Source organism: Salarias fasciatus, chromosome 11, assembly GCF_902148845.1.
Source record: "Salarias fasciatus chromosome 11, fSalaFa1.1, whole genome shotgun sequence".
NCBI classification, from domain to species: Eukaryota; Metazoa; Chordata; class Actinopteri; order Blenniiformes; family Blenniidae; genus Salarias; species Salarias fasciatus.
In genome coordinates, this window is record NC_043755.1 from 31,674,089 (window position 1) to 31,699,839 (window position 25,751).

At 44.1% G+C, this 25,751-nt stretch overlaps 1 protein-coding gene across 1 annotated transcript; it reads left to right on the top strand.

Moving 5' to 3' along the window:
• The first annotated feature begins 1,827 nt into the window (after positions 1–1,827).
• Positions 1,828–18,573, top strand: LOC115397497 (cortexin-3-like). The gene is made up of 2 exons (XM_030103859.1): positions 1,828–1,922; positions 18,228–18,573. Exon 2 carries the CDS (start codon positions 18,305–18,307, stop codon positions 18,554–18,556), a length of 252 nt encoding a protein of 83 aa, XP_029959719.1. The 5' UTR covers positions 1,828–1,922; positions 18,228–18,304; the 3' UTR covers positions 18,557–18,573.
• The last annotated feature ends 7,178 nt before the right edge of the window (positions 18,574–25,751 follow it).

Consider the following 25,751-nt stretch of genomic DNA (forward strand, 5'->3'; position numbering starts at 1 on the left):
TCTGATTCTGGTCTGATACTGGTCTCTGCTGGTCTGATTCTGGTCTCTGTCTGTTTCATTCTGACCTCTGCTGGTCTAATGCTGATCTGTATCTGGTCCAGTATTGGCCTGATGCTGGTCTGATTCTGGTCTGATGCTGATCTCTGCTGGTCTGTGCTGTTCCGATGCTTCTTTCTGATGTCTTTGTCATTTAAATGTTTTCTGTGCTGCTCTCAGGCTGATCGATGTGGATCTGATGCTGAATTTCACTGATCTGGTTTATGCTGCTCAGGTCATGGTCTCTGTCGTTGGTCTGATGCTTTTCACGTTGGTCTAGTTCTGGTCCCTGCCGGTTCTGGTCTGATGCTGTTCTAATGTCAGTCTCTGCTGGTCTAGTGATGCTCTGATGCGTTTCTATTCTGGTTTGTGCGATGCTGATGCTTGTTCCTGAATGTTATCTCTGTCATTTCAGTGCTTTCCATGCTGCTCTGATGCTGGTCTCTGCTGGTCTCTGCTGGTCTCTGCTGGTCTCTGCTGGTCTCTGCTGGTCTCTGCTGGTCTCTGCTGGTTTCTGCTGGTCTCTGCTGGTCTCTGCTGGTCTCTGCTGGTTTCTGCTGGTCTCTGCTGGTTTCTGCTGGTCTCTGCTGGTCTCTGCTGGTCTCTGCTGGTTTCTGCTGGTCTCTGCTGGTCTCTGCTGGTCTCTGCTGGTCTCTGCTGGTCTCTGCTGGTCTCTGCTGGTCTCTGCTGGTCTCTGCTGGTTTCTGCTGGTCTCTGTTGGTCTCTGCTGGTCTCTGCTGGTCTCTGCTGGTTTTTGCTGGTTTCTGCTGGTCTCTGCTGGTCTCTGCTGGTTTTTGCTGGTTTCTGCTGGTCTCTGCTGGTCTCTGCTGCTCTGACACTTGTCTGATGCTGGTGGTCTGATTAAAAGTGTTTTAATTGTTTTTTTCTTCATTTTTATCTGAAACAATATATTGTGATATTTATTTGGACTTGTATTTGTTTTAAAGGGCTTCATAATTAAAGGTTTTAACTATACACAGTCACATTCACCCATTCACACACACATTCACCCACCAACGGAGGCAGCTGCCATGCAAAGAGCTCAGTCCACCCAATGGGAACAGTCTGGGGATCAGTGCCTTGCTAAATGACATTTTGACATGTGGACAGTGGACAGGAAATCAAACCTGCAAACTTCCAGTTGAGAAAAGAGCACTTTACCACGGCTGGCTCGACTTAGCCAATTAAACAAACATGTTGCACGTTTCATACAAGAGATGGTCCCTCATGGTGAAGATGAGACCATTTACCAGTGAATGTAGTGGCATTAAACTGATTTTAAATGGCTCAAATCAAACTACCTTTTAAGGATGCAATTAAACAAGATTCAAAATTCACATCAGTGTTTGCCAACAAAAATCAATAACACAAAAAGTTACTTTGATTTAATTAAACTTTGGAATGAATTCTGTAAAATTCTTGTTGGCTGTGTTTGGCGATGCTATGAGAAGGGGTGGGGGGGTGGGGGGACACCTTTTCCTCATCCGCTTGCAAGCCATCATCTACCTGGAGGATTGCTATGGCAACAGGTTGCCAGGAGCGACGGGGTACCACTACATCCGCGGCTGTGAGTCTGCGGGGATGAGCAGCGAGAAAAAACAAGCGCGCAGCAGAGGGTGAGGTCTGCCGGCTCAGTCAGCCAAGACAGGGGCGAAACCAGCCTCCAGTCCGCCTCCGCCACGGCCACGGCCAGGCTTCTGCTCCCTGTCAGGAGGTGAGGAGCCCCGCAGTCCGCCAAGAAGAAGGACGCGCCGTGTTTTTTTTTTTCTCTCCTGTTTATCATCCGAGACTGTGGAAATCAGCCGCGCGTCGTCGCATCCAGCGGGATGGAGAGACGCCGCTGACGGAGGTCCCGGAGCTTCCCCCCCTTCTCCCGATAACAACAGGTTAGTGGCGCTCCCACCTGGGTCGCAGAGGACCGCATTCACCTTCTCCTAACCCGCCGCGCACACGCGCCCGGGCGCGTGTCGAGGTGCGAAAGGTGCCCGCAGACGCACCGGAGGCGCATTAAAAAAAAAAAAAAAAAAAAATTTCAATAACTAACGCGATTTTAATTTCATCCACGTGTGCAGAGAGGAAGGAGTCCGGCCGGGAATTATGCTGCTTTCCTTCCTCTCAGGATCGATATTATATAAAATTTCATCACAGTTTGATGTAAATGGCGGCTCATCACCGCACGTTGAGTCTGCGGGTGTGTCCACCTTTTGATCAGGTTTTTTTTTTTTTTTTTTTTTTATTAGTGGATGAATTCAATTGAAAAAAAAAAATCTGCTCACATATTAATTAACATGAGCAAGCCTGTTGCAGTTATGGACGGACTGCATGCATATTTTTGCATAATATCCAGGAAGAGAGTCATATGTAGATCCACAGCAAGCAATTTAATAACATCTATTGTTTTAACTTGCTGTTCTTTTCATTCTAATTGTGTAACTTCTAACAGAAGTAAACACTAGGTTATGTGTTCATCCTTGCTGTATTTTGAGTTTGTTTACTGAAGGGAAAATATATATATATTTTTTAAGTTGTATTGTTATTTTTGCTGTTTATTTTTATGCAGCAATGCTATTTCTAATGAAATTATACTGGGAAAGTTGCAATAAAAATACAGATTTTGAGAGTCATTATAAAACATGCATGATTAATTGCATTCTAATGCTAATATATGTGCTGCCAGCGTCTGTATAAACCGGCCAGTGTCTCCCCAGACACTCATTTTGTGCAGTGATTTAATATTACACTTTAACGGTGGAGGTGTTGAAAAATAGAGTCCAACGAGTCTCCTTAACCATTTAATTATATATCCTCTGATGCCTGTTGAAATCTCCATTAGTCATAATCACCACACCCACACACACATGCACACACACACACACACACACACACGTACACAGAGCCTGCAGCTCACATCAACATTTCAGTGTAGCCGTTTCATTTCTAAATTTGGCTCTTTTTCCTTGTCGCCCTCACTTTCCTTGTCAGTTTTATTCTCGGAGTGTGACACAGTTTCATCTGTTCTTCTGCTGCCTCTCATGTCTTACAGTCCAACCAAAATAACTTGGCGTACTTCACGTTTGATCTGCTTCCGGTTCCGCTCAGGTCTTCGTTTCCCTCAGTTCTGGTTGGTTAAAGGGAGGAAAATCCAGGTGTGGATGGTGAAGAAGGGACAATACCTGCAGACTGAGAAATCAGGAAATGAGCAACAGTTATCACTTGGAATCACACTGAATATGGAACACAAATGGTGGAAGAATCTTGCCCGATGGTTGAGATTTGCATGCAGAAGATGTACAAATATCCAGACCAGGGCTTTTCACCCGGAGCCGCAAATTACATTGAATTTAAAAATGAGAACCTTCATAGCATCTCTATAAAAGTCCTCTTTTTTTGGTGTTTTCGCAGTTGTTGTTTTTTAGTCATAAGATGAGAGTCCTTAAAAAAACAACAACAAAAAAAAAAAAGACATATGATAATCCAGTAGTGCAAAACTAATAATAAAAAGCTCTTAATACTCTGCATGTTGTGCTGGCTTCAGGGAGCCATTACAGAGAGGTTAAAGAGCCACATGTGGCTCTGGAGCCGCAGGTTGCAGACCTCTGGAACAGGCGATCCAGCATTCTGGACCGCATAAAGATGAGTTCCTTCCTGCTGGGTGAGGATGGAGACAACACAGACGCGCCAGAGGCTCATTTCTCTTTTCTTGCAGTTCTCTAACACGAAACCGAAAAAGGGCACAAGATGGGTTTGACACATCCGCCGTGACTCCGAGACTGAAACAAGGAAAAGACCTGCAAAGGTTTAGTTCAAAATTCAAGCTGCACATTCGCGACTTCCTGTGGACTGCAGATGTTTTGGAAAGTCATTAACTCCCGTCCAGTGAGATTTTTATGTGGGTTGAAGCTTAATTGGGTGAAAGTTTGTTCATCAGCGACGTAAAAAATCACGTCTGTTTCATGTGGAATCACCAGAAATACTGAGGAGAACTGACAAATATGCCTTCAGGGATGTAGTGCTCCCCGCTTTAATGTTTAAAATCCTACACGTGCATGGATCAATGCAGGAACACCTTCCTACCACCACACCAGAACCGGTTCTAATCGGTTCTCTGTTAACATTTTCCAAAGGATGAGTGATTTGACTCACTGATCAGTTTGATCGATTGATGTGTCCTGTTTCAGTGTCACGACCCTTCATCGTGCACAGCATAGGTTCAGGGTGTGTCTGTGGAGTTTGCATGTTCTCCCTGTCCGATATCTGCGTGCAACAGGCGGTATTGATTTATACGCTCTGGGCAATAATAACTTACAATCCAGAAAGGAAGATGGGTGAAGATAAGGGAAAACACAGCCATCTCTCATTAAAACAGGACTGAAAAGTTCTTTTTTACGCTGTAAACTGTGTCAGTTGAAAGTCTCTTCATTAAAAGATTCTCTGCATCAGAGTGAACTAAAAGCTTCTTGTCATATTTATGAATCGGCGCCGTCGATGTGGTGCAGATGCTGAAACTTGCTCCTCTCAGTCGTAGCGTTTCGAGTCATCCGTCTTCTTGGAGGTTTGACCTATCGCAGCATTAAAGAGATGCAGCCAGATCCCTGGAGTGTGATGCCGCTGGATTAAGAGTGATGCTCCTCCTGAGTTCAGATAGCCTGCTGTTTAAAACTCTCATTTTCCTCACCGAGAATCAACGCTTTACTTCTGGTTTTACATCGACGGCTTGAGCGATTCCGCCTGTAAATGTGACCGCAGGTCGCTCATCCCATTAAAGCAACGTTCACTTGGAAATGGGTCAAATGTTTCTTTCAACAAGTGAAAACCTTTGTAGCATTTCGGGAGTCGGTTTACGTAACGGCAGTGTTCAGAACCACTGGAAACAGAATCTTCTCCCAAGGTAGAACCTTTTGAAAATGTCCCGTCTCCATGGCGACGGTGGAAACGCTGCGGCAGCGCAGGCACACTGTGGTTCTTCTGCTCGTGCTCCGTAAGGTTTTCCTCCAGAGGGTCTTGACTCCCAGCCTCCGTTCTCCTGGACTTGCTGGTTTTATAAAGGGTTGGGAAGACTAACTAGTACCCAACTAGTCGACTGGATTTTCTACTAGTAGATTCGTCGGGTGATTTCATTAGCATGATTTATCTAGAATTTTAAGTCATTTGAATAAATGTTCTGCATGATTTCTAGTAGCGCCACAAACATCTCCACATCGTTGCTCCACGGTGTTAAAGCCATGATCTCTGACTGCGTTACGCAGCTTCTTTCAGTTTTGTTCCTTAAACAAAGTCGGTTTCGGAACTTTGCTGCTTTGATTTGAACTTTGTTTGCCAGTTATTTATTAGAATAAGTGACAACTAATGGCAGCCAGCTAGTCCTTCAAATGCTAGATTTAAAACTTGGTCACCCAGAGTAACAGTCCAACTTGGTCGTCTGCCCATACGAATATCCTCCCGTTGTTAAAAGTTTAAAGCACGTGACGGCAGCCACTAGAGAGGTTTTCAGTGTTTTCGTCTGAACAGACAGCATTTTCAAAACGTTTCCAAGTGAATGCGAAAACTTTCCTGAAACAAAAATGCTGCGTTTTCTATTGAAATGTGATGAAAGGCTGCGAGAGAGTCGATCTGTATGGCGTTATAGCTCGATTTAAATACTTTCTTCAGCTGCATCATTCAGTGTTTCCATTTAAATCCTGTATTTTCTCAGACGCTACACTGTGAGGGATAAATCCATGTGGGGGGAGGCCACACCCACCTGTCCCCCTCCTCATTTCTGGTTCAGCGTGTTTCCAGATAGTCCAACTTCCTTCTGACAGTTGTGTTTTTTAAAAAGCTGTCATCAGAAGCTTAAACGTTTAGCGCGTCTCCGTGGAGGAACTGTCAGGAGAAAGTCTGGGAGCTGCGAGCGCTTAGCCGCCGCGGCGCCGAACGTCGCGGCGCTGATGGAGTCTTTGAAGTGCGTTACGTAAGCTGGTAACAAACGGCGGCGGGGTCCGCGGCCCGAAGAGTGCTAATGCTCCGTAACCTCGCCGTGTCATTGGAGGACAGCGTGATAAGATTATGATTTGACATTAAACGCTGACAGAAAACCAGCAGACAAAGAAAAACAGCCCCTTTCCTTATCATCCTTCACAGCGAGGGCAATGAATCACGCCTGTGAAATATCATTTTTTGACTTTTAAGTGTGATGGATTGCAGGCGGCGGATCGGCGAGGCGGGGCCGAAGGCTGCGCTCTCTCTCTCTCTCTCTCTCTCTTTCTCCAGAGAGTTGCCTCCACACGTTTTTTCCTCCTATTTTTGTGCGTTTTCGGCAGAAAGAGACGGCCCCTCTCGCCGTCCTGTCACTTCACGTCCTCTCGTAGTGCATTCGACACCCCTCCCAAGTGATTGTCAGTCAGTGTGACGGCTCGTCACGCTCGCAGGAGCGGAACTAAAGGACACGGCCCAAATGAGAGCCCGGCTCGGCTCATGCATACACTCCTCGCAGAAAATGAATGATTTGGTAATAATGTCAAAAAATGAAGAAACAAAGCTTCTAATGTCTGGTTGGAGCAGGAGTGTCGGTCTCGTTGTCGTTATCTCAGAAGCTATATATACACAGCAGATTGAGCTTGAGTGGGCTGGAGAGTTAAAATTAGATCATAATAAGCTTTTAATAATAGAAACTCCTGCTGTTTCCGTTTGTTTCTGTCAAAACGAGCATATCTTAACACGAAACCGGAAAAAGTTAAATTTTTAACCCCTTAAGCCAGACGGACCCGGCACCAGGTCTAGCAGCTGTTTGCACCACTTCAGCATGTGTAAAAAGTGGCTGTGATATATCTGGCAATTTTTGTACTGATTATACTATTATAATTTATAATTATATTTCAACTGGAAACTAAATGTTATGGCTCAGTCATTGATCAAAATGTATTTTATTCTGTGCACAGTGGTAGAAACTAATAATGTAGTGGCTAAATGTCAGGGCCAAAGGGTGCATTGTATATATACAGACTCCCATTGTGGAAATAAAAAGTATTTTATAGGCAGATTTATTTCAAAGAAGTAAAAACCCATTTGGCACACACTGGGTCTCCAAGTGGCCAAATGGAAGGTTTGCCTGATACTGTCCAAACTAAACACTTTATAAAATCTATGTGCTTTTTGCTATTCTCATGTAGTTTGGTGTAGTTGTAGCCAAGGAGTTGCTGAATGCAGGCAGTGGAACGTTTATGGTTGGCTTCATTGCTATCATGGTGTTTTTCAATGTGCATTCTGCAAAAAAAAATTAGGCGAGAGTAAAAATGTCTTTTTTTTTTCCTTTGCTTTATAAAAAAAATTGCTCAGGAATGTTAAAATGTTAAAATTCAGTATTTCTGACACTGGAATTATATTCTGTAAAATCATAGCTATAAATTGAGACCAGGGTTATGCATATTGTCATAATAATTGTGGAGATGTTGATTTAATATGGATAGGTGTTTTTAGGCGAACCTTGCCTCCAAAAACGCTAGCGTTTAACAGGTTAAAAACAAAAGTAGTGCAATTATAACATCCTTTATTAGTTCTGGTTATAGCTAAGACGCCTCGGCTCTGTTTTGGCTGTTTATACTTTGTTTTTAAGCATTTAGCAGTGTTTCATGCATCATGTTGACTTGTAATGATATCTTTGGAGCTGAGCTTCGTGCTCGCTGCTGATGTTCTGAAAACCTGTTTTCATCAATACGATGCTCTAATGTTGGAAAGATTAGTTTCATGATTATTTTAAATAAAACACAGCATTGATCAGATAGAGCAACATGAGTCACCACAACCGTTTTATTTTACCGTAATGGATACAGATAGTCTCTTTGAGGCACATGTTCTCATTTTCCCAGAGTTGAAACACAAACTCGCATTACAGAAAGTGACAAACGGAATAATCTAACAGCAGAAGGGCGTATATCAGAGGAGAGTAGCAGTGTGATGTTTGCAATGATTAAAAACAATATCAAAGCTTTGAGACGCTCTCTGGAGATGTTTTAATGCCGCATTAAAATCCCGCGGACGCGTCGGAGCTGCTGTCAGGTTGACGGCGCAGAACGAGACGAGGCTGTTTTTCCTGAATCCGTCTGAAGTGCGGGAAGGCCGACTTCCTGCCTGGTCACACACCCGCATGCTGGTGGATAAATACCGAGGTAGCGCGCCAAGAATGGATTTATAGATAAAGAATTAGAATCTGATTTGGTCTCATTAGGAAATAATTAGATCTGATCTGTAGTTACATGCTGCAAGGCCAAAGTTTACCAGAATCTGCAAAAGTTCAAAACGATCAACATGACTTAAACTCACCACAGGGTCAGCCAGAATGACTGCTCATCTTTGATAATCGGGTGAAATTGCATTGTAATTTTTACATTTAATATCAAAGAACCGTTTACACGAAACATTTTCAAGTGAAAATCCCGTTGCAGTGCAGTCGCCCGTTTCCATGACAACGAAACTTGAGGCCACTGAAAGCGCAACTTTTTGGAAACGCTGCTGCTGCTCATGCTCGCCACTGCCACAGTAAACAGCTCCTCTTCACACAACACTGGCTGCACTGCAAAAACAAACAGCGGCATCCATTAGTGACCCCGCATGAAAACGTCACTCTCCTCCTCCTCAGCTGTCTCATTTTAATGCTCCTGTGTTTTCATCCTCATTCGCCTTTTCATTGCTTCTGTCGCCGCCGTCTGCCAGATGTTTGGTCATGTAAAGTACTCTGAAGCGCATTGTTGCTGAAATCTGCTCTAGTTATGACATTTCCTGCAACATGAAACCTTTTTGTGTCAGCGCAGTGTACACAAAAGGATCAAATGTAAAGGGAAACGTGCATTTGTTTTACAATGTAAGGGGTAAAAGTTAAAACTCAAAGAGCAAATACCAAAACCATCCCTGACCTTTGACCTCCGGTTGCTATCGCCACATTTCATTAATAGGTTGATGAAGTTTAGTCTCTAAACTCAGCCGTCAGTGAGAAAAACCACAGACGAGGCCAGAAAAAGGAGTCTGGAAGGAAAACAGTTTAATCTCATGCAGACAGGCTCGTTTGCTGCGTTATCTTCATTTTGAAGATTAAACACGCTTTGACAAACAATCACATTTGGTGTTGGGAGCGTAAAGGTTGCAGAGTCCTCAGCTGAACCGAGTGCGTCTAGGGAACGTCGGTCCGAACCGAGGTTAAATCTGAGAGACGACATGTCCAGTTTTCTCCAACCGAATGTTATCTGAAGTTTTCTTTATGCGTTTTTAAATGACGCTCAAGCGGCGGAGCTGCAGCTGGCGGTTCGGTGCAGCCGTAGGTTAATTACTTCATGATAAACTGGAGAAAAAAGCTGAATCGGTTTCATTTGCCTGATTGCATAAACAGAGATCACAGCTGGCGGAGGAAGGTCCCGACCCCCTCCTGCGAAAGAAGACACTGGTTCAGTGATTATGTTCAAATAAGAAGTTAAAGAAAAACTAAACCTAAAGCGTCCAATTCAGCTGCTTTGCTCTCACTTTTTTTTTCCAGTTTTGGGCTCATCTTTAAAGAATTTTCAAGGTTTCAAACCCAGCTTCAGAGTTATTGATTGAAGTCTCGAGTGGAGTCGTATGCTTGTTTCATCGAGAACAAATCAGTGTGTTCAAGGTTCAAAACCTGGTTGAACGCGAACAGGCATGTAGGTGATGTTGTTTTTGTGCTTCCAGGTTTGTGCTTCTGAATAACAGTGATCGTGAATCTATTTGTATTCCGGTGCTGAAGTCCGTGGCGTCGGCTCTAAAAATGTGTGATTCAGTTAATAGTTTTTGGTTTCGTTTTGGAACAATTATAGAGAAAAATCCATCCTGATGAACAGTCCTTAACAAAAATGCACCCTGAAAGATTCCCCTCATTAAATAACTACTGGCAGCCTCAACTACCACACATATAATTTACATCATATTAACTGGAATCACCGACAAAAACAGAAAAGGGTGTCGATTTAAAGCAGCGAGACAATATTATTCATATAACACCATTTCGACACGACGCTAAGGAATTCAGACATGTATAAAATCAACATTTTGGGACAGTCTTCTCAAAGCGTCCTCAACTCCCAGAGGTGTCATGTCTGAAATCTATCAAACTGCTTTGTCCCTGAACGAGGACAGGCTCCCTGAGCTGAAGTCCAACCGGGAGAGAGGGCAGGGCGTCGAACCGACGGCCGGCTGAGTCCAGAGAGAACTCTAACTCATCCTGCTGAAAGTAAAGAGAGATTTAAACTCCACACTGTCATGGCCGCCACTCTGCCTTCGCCACTGCATGTGTCGAGGTTATTCCCAGAGCTCAGAGCGCTCTGGTCTTCTCTTGTAGAAGTTCTTTCTAAAGTCGCTCCTCAATAACAGCATCCAGCCCCGTCCATCCGATCCCTGAAGGAAACCAGCCTGTTTCCATCTCATGTAGCGAGGAGGAGGTCGGTTCTGTCCTGGAGTGATCCGCTCCGTCCTCTTCCTCAGCCCGGCTGGAGGACACGACGCCGCTGTCTGAGGACACGGCGACCCTCGGTCTTCTTCTTCACCACTGTAAAGGTTCTTCCTCCTAAATGACTCTTTGAGCTTCGACTCGTTCAGCTGTTGGTACAAAATTAAGATGATTTAACATAAAATAGAAAAATAATACTGTAAAATATCCCAAAAAGGCAAAATCAAGCGCCCGTCGAGCCGCTAGTTTCATTACATCCAATCATTCTAAAACTGCCGCGAAATAAATCGTCTCCGTACAACTCGAAATGTGGACTGCGGGCCGCCATCTTGGAAAAATGTGCCTTCATCACGACAGAGCAGAACGGCCAGAATGAAGTCGTGCCTAATTAGCATATAATTCCGCTTCCTAGGGAGAATCAACCCGTCGGCCTATTCGGATTCAAACTTAATTCTGAATAAAGTTTTCAGGCGTTTCCATGGTCCTTTTAGAGCGGAACTAGGCTTTTTTCAGATTTACAGAGGGAAAAAAAACGTCCCATGTAAACGCACGGATTGTGGCTCTTAGGGATCATTTGTATTGACAGGGATATTGATTGACCCTTTGGTTTGGTTTGATTTGATCGTTTCTAACATCCCACTGAGTGAAGAATAATGTAGCAGCTGAGTCGATCATTGCTTTTGGTGCAGATCACAGCGGCTCATTAGCTCTTTATTGGAAAATGAAACAGCCATTTCATAGCACTGTTAGGGAAAAAAACAATTCCATTTCAGAGATGGAGAGAAAAACTTCCTTTTGACATGAAGAATCCTGCAGAACCAGACTCATAGGGGTTATTTAGTTCCTGTTGAGGTTACAGGACAGAGACGGAGCGACACTCGGATGTAAATCCAGTCTCTGCAGACGTGACGGAGGCTCAGACCGTGAACTTCCGTCTCCACCGTCAGATCCTGCAGGGACGTCCAGACATCTCCTGATCTTTATGTCAGATTTAACACCAGTTTCCCTCGACGGTGAGACTCGAACAACCGCATAGGAAAAACAAACAACGGTGGATGTCTGAGCGATACCGGACCTGAAGCTCCTGCGGCGAGAAGAAAAAGACGTATTCCGAGGCAACTTCTCAGCAATAATTCAGCAAGAGTTTGCTCGGCAGGAGAAACGGCCTCAAACGGAGCGCAGTCCTTCTGGCTCCTCATGAATTGATGAGTTTTTCTCCGGCTTTGTTTCTTCAGCAGACGAAGCGGCCGTCTCCCTCGAGCTGCTTCCTGCACGTTTCAGCAAGAAGCCGATTATCATCGTTCAGATTCGGTAACTGAATATGAAACAAAGCTTTAACCCAAACCTTGATCATTTGTATTCACTGGCCCGTCTTTGTTGCTCTCAGCTCACTGTATAATTTATGGAAGCAACAAGGTTAGAGTCTAGACACGAAAATCATCTTACAAACTGCCTTCTGTGTTACATAATAAGCAATTCCACCGTCGAGGCCTACGGAGATGGAACGAGCCAAAAAAACAGGCATATATTCTTCGCTTCAAGAGAAGAACACACTCCTGAATTAGGAAAAAAAACAAGGTAGAAGTAGAAACAGGGCTGAGCGTCTTCTTTAAGGTCTGAGCTGTGAAGTGTGCTCAGAGGGAGTGTTGGGCCTGATTCCACTTCTCCTCGTCACCAATGTCACATTCAGTGAGCCGCCGCCGTCTTCCTCCGTTGTCCTTTCTGTCGAGGTACAGCTTTTGTCTTTTCACATCTGATGGATGCACAGAGTGTGTGTGTGTGTGTGTGTGTGAGAGAGTTCAGGTTCCAGTCTGTTTCCAGGGAATTGAGTCAGAGGAGGGAATGCCTGGAGGCCGCTGAGGAGGCTTCAGGCCTCCGTCCCTCTAGAGGAACACGTCATTCTCCTTCTAGGATCTAAATAAACGGCTCCTGAACACAGCGTCTGAAGTCTAAAACTCGGGCAAAGCACCGATACTTGAATATACGCTGCGCTCCTTTGAATGTCCTGTTCTATTCTACTCTATGTTGGGCTTTGTGACCTTTCACCTTTGTCGGTGATCTAATCTCGATGAATGCCGCTGAACTACTTCAACACACCTTGACTCAAGTAATCCCCAAGTCTGTAAATCGTTACCATTTTTTGACACAGTCAATGTTAATGAAAGAAACTGATCATGTTTGATGTTACATTTTCAAGTTTTTGAAATGTTTTCTTCTGATTTTTGCTCTCGGATCACTGAAGAATCAAACACATTTTAGTTTAACTGCCACAGTTTCATCTCGACTAGTTAAGTAAAACCATAATAACCATTAAATTTAAAATGTAAAGTTTTAATTTGTTGTGGCGCAGAGCAGAGGAGATGAAAATGTCGATATTTTCACAAAATCAAATGAAATTCCTCTAAAAAAAATGACTAAAATTTCAACATCAATCCAATTTATTGAAACATTCTGATGCAAAATACATTGATTATATTATTTATTCCTGAAACACCGTGTCATTAAATTAGTTTTCAAAATTTAGTTAGAAACTTATTATCATAAAATACGATCACTAAGTCACTTTTGATGATTGCACTGTGGAAAATGGTGGAAGATATCAATGTATATTTAAATAAGAGTGGAGCCATCGGCTGAAGGCACGTGTTCACTGAATCCCTTCACTCTGGACACAATGGAACAGAAAGTCTTTACTGTCATTAATAGATCATATGGTGAGACTGGAGAGCTGCTCCTCTCAGGTCAGATGAACCCAGCAGTGGGTGTTTGAGCTGTGTGCGATGTGCAGAGTGTGTGTGTGAATCAATAGATGTGTGTTTTGGACTTGCTTCGCCTTGCACCGTCTCCTTGATCAATTCTGAGAACATGTAAAAAAGAAAAGGTTTGTTGAAACATTCTGATACTGGAAAAAACCACACATTATGGAACAGGAAGTGGTTCCGATGAAAAGCTCCACTGAACACTGACTTTTTTCAGCGTTACATAGATTCACAGGCTTTTACACTCGAGAGTTACACACTTGATTTACATAATTAATTCGTTTTACACCAGTGGTTTTTAAAACGAGGTGCAGGAGCCTCCTGGGGGGGCAAAGTAAAACTATTAGGCCCCGCTCAAACCACAAAAAAATCTTAAGTTTCCTTGTGTCTAGTGTGTGTGTTTACAAGACAACGATGGAGTTCTTTTCCTGCATCTCTTGGTCCCGGTCCAGATTCTCCAGGTCCCGGTCCCGGTCCCGGTCCTCGTAGTTGGTAGTTGTAGAGTTGACGTCACCATATCAGACATCGAATTTATTTTAACTACTACTTAAACCAGTACTGTTAATCGATCCGTTGCTTTAACCGTATTCTTATCGGTACGTCTTTTGTTGTTGCTGTTTTTTAAATTACTTTTTTTCAAATTCATTTATTTAACCTTTATTTAACCAGGGCAGTCCCATTGAGATTAAAAATGGGGTTGCAAAGTTACAATTTCAAATACGCAGTGTTATAAATTAAAAATGGAATTAAGAAAAACTGTTGCACGTAAAAGATGCTGTCTGAAGATCTGTCAGCCGTGTTTTAAAAGAGCTCAAGGGAACGAGTTCAGTCCTTTTGCAGCTTGTTCCACGTATATGGCGCTCAATAGGCAAAGACTCTTTTTCCGAGTTCTGTGCGGGCAAAATGGAACAAAAAGCAACAAATAATCATCTGAGCGCAGACAATGAGAGTCAACATCTCTCTGGGTGATTAAGTCGCAGATGTGGGAGGGAAACAGACCGAGCATGGCCCTGTAGATGACAGTGTACCAATGTCCAAGTCCAGTGGACAAGAAGGCCGTCCCACGCCAGAGCACAAATCACAGGGAGGGTCTCGGCTTTACAGTTCGTAATAAATCTTAGAAAGGCGTGATAAAGACTGTCTATCCTGCAAAGACATTGAGCAGAAACGTCCATAAAAAGAATTTTTTTTAAAATATAGAAATAAAAAAAAGATCAATCAACCAGTCTTTTAAACAATTGACCTCTTTCAACCCTGATGTGGTTATGATTGAACTGAACAACGAATGTTTGTGAGATTAAACACTGGATCATGAGGTCCCGGGCTGCAAAGAGAGAATCAAAACTTTTATTTTGAAAGTGCACCTCAAATATCCAATAGTCTGAATGGAGCTTTATTTTGGAAAAAGCTTCACTTCTGTTTTCTTGTACTTTGAAAGTTTTTCTTCTTCTTTTTCTCATGCATCGTTAGGCTGTGGTTGAGGTGTTTCTGTACTCCGTCCTGCTGCTCCACAGAAATAATAAGACGTCTAAAACCAGTTTTTGGTGTGACAAAAGTTTGGGAGCTACTGTTAAAAGATCCGTTACCGTCAGAGCTTATCGATCCCCCATATTTAAATAAAATGTCACCCCGGGGCTCGTTCAGTATCGGAACTTGTTACCCTTCCCTGGTACGGATGTTAGTCTCCTCCCTTTGTTAATGTTTACAGTGTTTTGTTCTCTGTGCGACAACCAGCAGCCCCCCCTAGTGGCCTGGCATGGGAATGACACTGTTTTCAGCTCTTCTCCTGTAAAAACAGAAGCTGTTTAATTGTGAAAGCTCCAAAATGATGCATTTTCACAAGAAACATTGTCGTACAAACATTTTTTTTAACTGAGTTTATTGTTCAGTGCAAAATCAAAATTTAGCACAATTGTAGGACTTCACGGAAAGACTTAACTCGATACTTGAAATGTATATCTCGATGTGGTTTAGGGACCAAAATGCCAACCGGCACAGAATACAGCTCGAGCTGAGCCTCCAAATTGGGATTCTAATAGACGTGCTATGTATTTCGGGTAAGCGGCACAAAATTTCCATATAAATCAGATTCATGCTCAAGTGTTGTAAGCAGATGAAAGGATCAGGGAAAGTGTTCATTCACACCATCTTATCACATGAAAAGATGAAAACCAGACGTCCGTCCAGCCCTCCATACGTCCTGACTCACTCTGCTCCCCCTGAAAATCTTTAATCCCTGAAAACGGCTCCTGAATATATATATATTTATATAGCTTCGTCTGTGAGTGGGGAGAAGCAGCTCAGCAATTTCATGTAAGTTCCAGATGCTGCAAGTTTAAAAAAAAAAAAAACTTTACTCCAACAGGAGGGAAATGAAATCAGTCCGTAATGACTGTCATCACAGGAAACCACAGCAGTGGTGCTGGGGTAATTATCAGAGAAATGAGTTGTTTTTTCAGTTTAAATGACTGACTTTGTCCTTGAAGTGATGTAGTTTAGAAATCAGCAGCGTTTCCTCGAAGTGTCTCCAGTTTTCCGTCCTGAAGCAGGAGGAGGAGGATTCACCCTCAGATGAACAGTGAAAGTCAGACGCTCCTGATTTGTATTTCTAAATCGAATTAACGTTAAATGACCTGACAAACGGCTGTGTTTTTTTGGCCCCGGCAGCTTTGGGACCCCGCGGCAGCTGGTTGCTAATCCGTCCTCCATCAGGCTGCAGTAAACCCATTTACATTCACGCTCCACTCCTGTAACCTTGTCTGAGGAGAAATTCATTTTCCTCAAGCATGACAATGTCTCAAATAAATATTTCCCGCCGAATTTGAATCGCAGATGAATGTAATTGAGTGGAGGCGGCGGGGAGGGATCTCTGAATAATAGGATGTGGTTTTAATGAAGCTTATCTATCTGCAGACCGGCTCCAATAAATGTTGTGTAACTGCGACTCCGACAAGCCAACTGAATCCCCCTCAGCTCCCGACTCGAGGCCGAGCAGAACTCCCCTGAGTCCGGGCCGCTCACGAAGCTGGCTTCTCTCCTGGACTGCCAAAAATACACTCGCTTTCTTCAGGACTGGCACGTCTTGTTTTGAGTTCTGTGGATTTAAAGAGGCATTGTCATCAGTGTCTCCTGAATCAGAGAAACCGCTTTGATTTCGTGTTTTCATTTCAGAAAAGTTTCACAGTTGCATGCCAGTGTTTCCAAGTCGACGTCCGTTTACACAGAAATGACAGAAACACTGACAAAGATGTAGGTTTCCTGTTGGGCCACTAGTAGGTGCTGATGTTTGTTTTTGAAATGAAACCACACACACGAGAACATTGGAATGGACCATCTTGCCAGATTCTCAGTTCGGTGACGGCTCCTTTAACAAACTGTTCTTCTCTTCAGCTCATCTGTTTCCTCCACAACAACCTTAAAATTAAAAAATCTAATCCTAATCCTCCAGTATTTTGTATCTATTGGCTGCAGTCTGCTTGGGCTTGGCCTTTTACCAAATTATTCTGTATTTAATCTGCATTAAAGACAAAAGCGTATGTGGATGTGAAGACGCCTCTTTTGCTGCAGCTTCAGATACTTAAACTCAAACATTCAGCACATTTCCCTCCAACTGGAAATATTTCTCACGTCTCAACTTTGAAGCATAAAATAGGTCAATAAATGGATCGAATGTCACTGCAGCATAATTTCAGATTGACTTGCTGTGTTCAGGCTCTTTGTGTTCGGACTGATTCTTCTCTCAAAAGGCCATCAAGCCGTTATTTATTGTTGTGGGAAAACTTCTATCGACAAGTAATAAAATCTATTCAATGTTAAAAAAAAAACAAACTTTAAAAACAGTCCAAACACATAGACTAACATTAAAAAACACAATTTAAATTGAATATAAACAGTAAAATTGAATTCATTGAGAATATAAAAAACATATTCCAAGGGAACGTTCGCCTAAATAAAAAAGGTTTTAAGCTTCTTTTTAAACCTGTTGAATATAAAGAGAAGGAATCCACATGTGCTTTAAAACACAAAGCATCGTTTTTCTGTTTCTCATGAAGTTGAATTAGCTGAACTTTACATTTTCTCTCAGGTGATCAGGAACGTATGAAGACGCTGGTTTCTGAGGAGGCGGGCAGCCGGTGTGCTGACGCTCTGAAACCTGCTGCTGGCTTTGTGTTGTTTTGGATGCGTTTGTACTCGAGCTGCAGATTCTGAACCGGTTGTCGATTATATAATCCAGTGAGTAAAACGTTACGACACTCCTGTCAAGAAAAAACAAAAAAACCCTGAATCAGTTTCTCAACAGAGAAGGTCGAACTCGTGAAATGTTCCCGAGGTGAGAGAATGCTGACAGTTATGTGTGATTTAAAATTAGAATATTAGTGTAAGACCCTGTTTATGTGAAAGGAAAGAGTGAGAACGTATTGAAAACAAGATAGTTAGCATGTCGGGCCACAAGTCGGTGCTTTTGGTTGTTTTAGGAATGAAACCAGACTCACGGTTGCAGAGAACAATACGCTGTAAACATGAACGATGGCAGAAGACGGACTTTCGTATGAACAGACGAACAAGTCGGACTGTTATTATGGTGACTGTCAACTCTAAAACTACAAAGTCCAGGAGGATCTGGACCAGGACCAGGACCAGGAGAATCTGGACTGGGAGTCATGACAGTCTGGAGGAGAACATTGCTGTTCTACTGAGCATGTGCAGAAGAGCTCGTCTTTGTTTTGCTTACAGCAGCAGTTGCGTTTCAGAGAAGTTGCATTATTCGCCGTCCACACAGAGACAGAGTCATGGTCTTTTCAAAAGGTTTCACTTTGCTTCATTTCCACGCACACTGACATGGAGCATTTTCCAAAAAAAATAGTGTTTTCAGTGGCGCCGTTGTCATGACCATGGATGATCAGACTCCATCACGCCGCAGAGCCCGGTGTCTCTGTCGGCTTGCAGCGGCTTTGTTCACCTGCAGCCTGTAATCACGTCTCTGCGTCTGCGTCTTTCAGGTGTGGAGCGCCGAGCCCGTCTTCCCTCCGGAGATCTTTGAGCACCGGACAAAGAGCTGGAGCCGCGACGATCAAGCATGGACGTGCCCAGGATGGCCGAGGGCCTGTTCAGCAGCACGCTGTCCTCGTCGGGCGGCGGCCACCACGTGCCGTCGTACCTGACGCTGGAGCAGAAGGCCGCCTTCGTCTTCGTGCTGCTGCTCTTCATCTTCCTGGCGCTGCTCATCGTGCGCTGCTTCCGCATCCTGCTGGACCCGTACCGCAGCATGCCGTCGTCCAACTGGACTGACCACACCGAGAAGGACACGTTCGACTACCGCATCGTCTGAGCGGCGGCACAGAGCGAGAGAGAGAGGGAAGAAGAAGAGGGAACAAAGACTGATCCGAGGAGGAAATGACTGCCGAATCGCCCAGAAAGAAGAAGAAGAAGAAAAAAAAGCAGCTTTCAGAGAGTCTGAAAGGAAATCTGACGGCTTCCTGTCGTCGCCATGAGCGCAAATCAGAGTTTAACAGCTTCTCCCTGCCAAATAACAAAAGATATATAAATATAGATATATATATAAAAGAAGACACGATAAAGATTATTGATTACACCACACACTCGCGCGGCCCTGAGTCGAAGTGACGCCGGTCGAGGTTCACACATCGCCCCGCCCCCCTGCCGCCGCCGCCGCCGCCGCCATCCTGTCTCCTGTGGACTACCTCGCTCCGCCTCCATCTCATGTGGGCGTGGCCTGTCGCACAGGGTCCGATATTAACAGTGTTTACATCTTACCATGTTTACTTACATCCCTTAGATTCTTATTGATAATGTAGACAATCAGTGTTGAAAATAGTTTTCAAAAAAAAAAAAGAAGAAGCAGATTTGCCGTGTGAATCATCGAAGTCTTTAGTTTTATTTTTTTGAGGTCGTCTGACTCACAAGAGGAATTAATGCCTTATGTCTTTGTACGATATTCTGCGATATTAGCGGGATTATTAATCATCAGGAGGGAAACAGAGGTGGAAAAGCTCCCTTTAAAGTCCAGGAAAGGTTTTTGTGTGTTTAAAAATAATAAAAATAAAAAATAAATCCTTTCAGTCATGGAGGGGCGCTCGGTGTCTTTAGCTGTCAACGGCCAAAAAGGAGTCGTTGAAGAAAAAAAAAAAAAGTTTACTGTGCTGTACCGTGTGCCTCATTTGAAGAAGAAAAAAAAAAAACAAACTATCTGAGATCAATGTTTTAGGAAAAAGAACGAAACTGGGTTCATCCTTTCGTCTTAAATGTAATTTTTTTCAGTTGTTTTTTGTGTCGTGCCCATTTGAAGAAACTGAAACAGCATTTTACTGCCTGCAGACGGCGTATTGACAGTTGGTATGCCAGACTGCAGAGAGTCGGCGCTGAAGACGCCGCGGCTCTTCGCGCCGAACCCTTTACAAACGGACTCCGTGGCTCTTTCGTTGGGCAACTCCTTTCAACTGTGCGCCTTATAGTGTAGATTGTTTACAGTATCGTAGGAAGTGGAGACACTGGGATCCGGACGTGACGGTGTCTTTGCACTTCACAGAGATGTCATACAACATGAAGAAAATAAAAAAAAATAAATAAAAAACAATAAACATGTTTCCTGATCTTGTTCCTGCCGGGACAGCGAGTGAACTGTGACCTTTTGACCTTTTGACGACACGTGGCGTTGTTGTGATCTGCTGTGGCCTTTTCCTACCCGACGCAGATGTTGCGGTGTTGTACCGAGGTGATGTGTTTTGGACTTATTTCTTATTTTCTCCTCCAAAATCCTTTTTTTATTTTCCTCGGGAAAAAGAAAAGACGTTGCATGCCTTCCCGAGTCTCCTCTTCGTTCTTCGTGCATGATGATAAATGGTGAAGTGCTTTAATCCTGATGTTGTAGCTGTGGGTCAGTTGCTCAAGCAGCTATTTTCCTGTCTGTACTGAAGCCCTGTTTTTTTTTTTTTTGTTTTTTTTTTTTCTTTCTTTGGTTTTGTTCCAAAACTGTTTTCCGGAGCCGCCGTTTTTCCTTTTTCTATTAAAAGTGAACTGAACTGCCTTTTTTTCATGTGTTTTTAATTCCCTTCTGCCTGGTGGTGAGAGTGGAACGACAACCGACCCCGAGTGTCGTGCAGGTTACTGAAGAAGTGTGTTTACAGTTAATGATTGCTTCCTTTCAAGAAACAAAAAAGGGCTGGAGTCAGAAAAACAGATGACTTTATCGATCCCTGGAGGGAAATGAAAGTGTCACAGCAGGTGCAAAACACAATAGAATGTTATACAAATATAATACAATAAATAGTCAATTAAAAGTGAAACTAGAGGAGTTACTGGAGTTAATTTACTAAAGTAGGTTGATTGAAGACGGAATGTGCCGTACGGATCATGGTAATAACGTGAATGTAATCTAAAGCCTCGGTTGCTCTGATTTAGGCGTCTGTTTGTACAGTAACGGTGCTCTGATGCTTCTGAAAGCTCACTTCATTTTTCACATAAATGGAAATCTTTTTTAAAACATGGAACTTTTCTGAAACCCAGTGTTTTCTCTTGAAACGTGTCGTTAGCCGAGGCTGATCGCAGCTCTGCGGGTCAGTACGTGTCTTCACGATGGCAAACGAGCAGGAAATGAAGAGCGGAAGAAGCTCCGCGGCTCTTCGGCCGTTTCCACGTCTGACTGAAGTAATGAGCCGACCGGCGTCGCGGTGATTGTTTCTGTAATGGAGCTCTGTTGCGCCGGCGTTCGTGTTGATGTGACGGTAATATGTTGCTTCCCTTCGCAGCCGGCCTCCTCCATCCGTCCTGCTCTCCTGAACGCCGCAGGCGCCGTACATTCCTTTCTCCCGTTTTATCAGTGACTGCCAGTGGTAGCCGGCAGGTGTCTCGATTGGTTTTCTGTGAACCCAGACACTTTGTCTTGCCACACACACACACATACACACACACACACACACACACACACACACACACACACACGCTGAGTCGTCTCCAGGCCCAGCCTGCTCTTTGAGCCGAGACCCTCCAGAAAGCCTTGCAGAATAACAATCGTCTCTCCGACAGCGACACCAAATATGTTGATATGCAATCATGTGCCGAGGAAGCGGCGTCTCTCTCTCTCTCTCTCTCTCTCTCTCTCTCACCGACGTACAGCGCCTGTTGTGTTACTTAATAATTCTGCTGATATCACACATCCACAGGTTATTATTTATTTATTTACTCTCAAGGAAGGGCAGGGGAGCCGCAGCGGATCAGAATTGGAAATGAGGGCTGATCTCACGGAGGAGGAATGTGCAGCCGCTGCTTTTCTGGCCTGTTCTGTCGGAGGCGAGACGAGACGAGCCGTTCGCGGCTCCGTCGCCTCTAAAAGTCAGAGCAGTCACGTTGTGGGAGCCATCCCGGGTTTATTGTGTCTGTTACCGTGTGAGTCAGATCTAAAAATGCAGCGATTGTTCGCGCCGGCAGGAGCAGGAAGACAGTTTATCACACAGGGAGTCAGAAAAGTGGCGAGCATGTGAGGAAAAGTGTCACCTGACTTCACACCAGCCCACTTCTGCTCAGTGTGGCTGTTTTTGAAGACACTGTGTGCAGCCGTTAGTTCCTTTGTCTTTTTTAATTGTAGAGACAGCTCGTGTTTGTTCCTGTTACATAACGGCTGCTCAGGTCGCTGCAGCTCCTCCGGTGGACATTTATACCATCGATCCCCCAAAACGTCCGACTGTCTGTCTGCCTGTGTGCCTCACCCCGTCTCACCCCGTCTCACCCCGGTGATGTCCGGCAGTCGTGAGAAAATGTTTTTAAGAAGATGTCAACGGGAGGACTCCAGCCTCCTCCTTTATTTATACAGCGCAGTCATCTCAGGGAAGTTTTACCGAGAAAACCCAACAATTCCACTCGAGCCGCCAGAGGACACGATGGAAAGGAAGAAACCTGCAGGAGAAGGGTTTGAAATTCTAGTCTAGATTCTGGTTTACTGAAAGTAAGAAAAAAAAAAAATAACAGTCTTAGTTTCATTGTTTCACTGTGCAGTAGTTGAAGTTTTAAGTCCTCTTGGAGCCTCTGCCTCCAAAAATAGTTCCTGTTTCCAGCGACGCCTGAGAGCTGTGAAATCTTGATCGTTATGGGCGAAACTCAAAATAGAAACAAATCATTACGGAATGAAAGCCATCATTTTCTGTCTCTTGAAATCTCATTAGCTCGCGCCAAACAAAGATCGTAATCCAATCTAAACAAAACCTTACAAGCAAGCGAGCGCGGCGGCGGGGAGCGGCGCCCGCCGTGGATCGATATCGCTGTCATGCTTTATGCAACATGACTCATATTAAAGAAAAGATGCTAATAATTGAATTATTTTCATTCTCTGCCTTACGCCGAATTTATTCTCTTCCACAACGCCCCATTCCGCTGTCGGGCCTCCAGTTAATTTAATGGTGGGTGAACAGGTTGGGGGTGTCGCGCTCCCCTGTGAATGTGACTGCTTGTGCGAGAGGACGGAGAAGGAGGCCGCGCTCATATTGCATAATTGATTTTTGCTGTGATTCCTCTTATTCTGGAGAGCGGCTGACTGTCTCCCGTCCCTCCCGAGGGTTCAGCGAACGGTGGCAGCAGAGACGATCTCACCTGCATTATTCAGACCCGAGCCGGTTTGGAGTCTGCAAGATTTATTCTGGTCCTCTCCTCTTTTGTTGCCTGGATTTAGACTGACGTCTCCTTGAACCTCACATGTGAAGCTTTCTGCTGGATTTTTCTGTTTATACACCCTCGCTTCATCACTGTTGGTCCGATTAAAAAGAAAAGTTGACACTAATTTATGCAATACGAGCCTTAGAATCATCATAAAAATACATTCAAAAAGAAAGGTACACAGAAAGGAATGACAGCAAAGAGCTCCAACACAACCGAGCGAATAAAAGGAGATAAAGCAAATATTAGACTGCAGTGTCGCAACAATACAGCGCTGAGAGGTGAGGATAATTTCCTTTCAAGGCCAAAGCATTGAATTACTATTATTTGTCCCTTGTGTGGAGAAAGGAACATGTCACAGTCTGGAGGATTGCAGTTTGGGAAAAAAAAAAACCCAGCAGTGTTTGTGACCCGAGGTGAGGTTAGTGTTTCCATCGCTGCAGAGCCCGCCAGCCTTGTTCCGACTCGCTCTGAAAGCCGGTGTTTGCAGCGTGAAGCCGGCGAGGGACTCTGAAGCTCCTGTCTGTTTACCCTCCCACCCGGGCGCTTTGCTCTTCAAAGACAACTGCAGGCAACTGGTGCAGGAGAAACGGGCAAAATCGTCCAAAACAGAGCGAGTCTTCAGCGTTTCCAGCTGCACCGTGAGGCTGAAACACTGTCTGCGAGGAAAATGAGGAGCTAAACAAGAGCTCTACCTGTGTGTTTGTCCTCATGTCGGCCGTGTGAATAATGACTTGGAGCCAGCTTACAAGAGATAAGCTGGAAAAAAGATTTACCAGCAACATTCAGCATCTCCCACAAACAGGCTGCTCTGTTTCTGCTGTGATGTTTTTTTATTAGAAGGAAATAAGAAATGTGCTCTCCAGAAATGTGTTGCCTCTGGCGCTCATCCGAGCGTGCACAATCTCCTCCAGCTCCATCAGGGATCACACTTCCCTTTCCCCAGCTTGAAGACTCAATTGCTGTGTAGCATTAAGAAATTACCCTGCATCCTCAACACGACTCGTTCCCTCTACGCGTCAGAATTGGTTAAAAAGGCTTGAAAACCTGCCTCCACCAGAAGGCTCCACAGCAGGCATAGAACCAGCAACCTGCTGATCAGCAGTCTGTCAGTTCACCACCAAACACAGAGACGATCCTCCGCCGTTGGAAATTTCATAACCCTGCCAGGAGACAGACGAGGGAAAAACAATGAGCTCCTCTCCATGTCCGCTCTGATGTGGCAGTCTGGTCCGATAAGGTCAGTGTTGATGAGGGGTGACGGACATGGGATCAATGTGGTGACAATCCAGGTGTTCCTCTAGCATGAAGCCATTTACGCTGTTTTTCCAAAATCAATCACATTTGTGCTGCTGGTCCACTGCTGTAGTCAGTAATGATGGTCGTCCAGTAGCATGGTCAGCTAGCATGAACAGTAACACTGCTGCTCCACTGCCATGGTCCTCAGTGATCCTGGTCCATTGGTATCATTATTACTATCAATGTTTTAATCCACTGCCGTAGTCATTCTAGTCATTACAGCTACTGGTTCGTTACCATATCCACTGGTATTATTGCTAATAGGGCTGGGATCACATGCTTCTTTCCTGATTCAATTTTTTCAAAACATTTTTTGGTGCCGATTCGATTTGTAATGCATTTCTTCAATGCTGTTCATTTTTGGCATTTTTAGTTTGCTTTAAAGTGACACTAAGGAACTTTTCAACCTTAATAAAACATTTTTAATATCTTTTGTGATGATACATTGACTTACAACTAGTTGAATGACCCCTCTGTCACGGCCTGAGGGCGTCAGTATTGCTTTCACTTGGACTAAGCAGCAGTGAGGAGGGTGGTAGGAACCCTGCTCACTAAAAAACTCCAAATGTGCGGACTGCTTTATGGCATGCGTCACATCATGATATAACATTGTTTAGCCGCCATTAGATTCATGACCTCATCGTTATCCATCCTTCACACAGCCACTGGAAACAAATGAAAACGAGTTCAGTCCGACAGCACGCCACCAGGAGCAGCATTTTACGACGCCACGCGCTAGGCCTCATGGGAACTGTAGTATTCGTTCAGGAAAAACACTACCGCTTTTGTCCACTGGCGCCGCCAAAATCAACGAAAACTGAAAGTTCCTTAGTGTTGCTTTAAAGCTACAATAACTCAGAAATGTCCTATAAAACATTAAAAATCCTTCCTGTTTTCACCTGTCACTGAAGACACATTCCCTTTAAACAACCTTTTGTCTCCATTAACAATGTCTTGGTTTGTTTTTTTTTTCTTTCAAAATAAAAGTTCCAAGACTGAACAACCTTGGTGGGTGGAGCTAGACCGTCACACTTCCTGGTTCCAGAGCCAATGAAATGTGAGTTCCTGAGGTTGCCAAACAAGCAGCGCAGCGATCCGCCGTGCACTCCAGCACCATGTTGTCTTTTTTGATGCTGGTCTTCAAGTATGGTTTCATCCACAAGGCATCAGTCATTAATCCACACTGCTGGTTTCATTGGTTTGTCCAGTTATTTGCTGGTTAGCCTCTTGGCCAGATTTCCCAAAGTGGCAGCAGAGCTGCTTTTATTCTTACGGCTGTCTGTTCATTGAGAATACCTGAGAAAAGATCCTGCTGGCATGGCACTATTAGGTGTCACTGATCAGTATATCATCAGTTTTAACTGTGTTTGGTCAGGAACCAAAGTAATACTCAAATTGAAAACCATAAATGTCCGTGAGGCCCTGAAGGGAAAGTCACCAAAGTCAGAAGGATTCATTGACCAGGAAACAGGAATATTGGTACAAAATATAATGACAGCCCGTCCAGTCGCCAGTTTGATATATCAGTGCTGGACAGTCAGATGCTGCTGAGGACGGCCAAG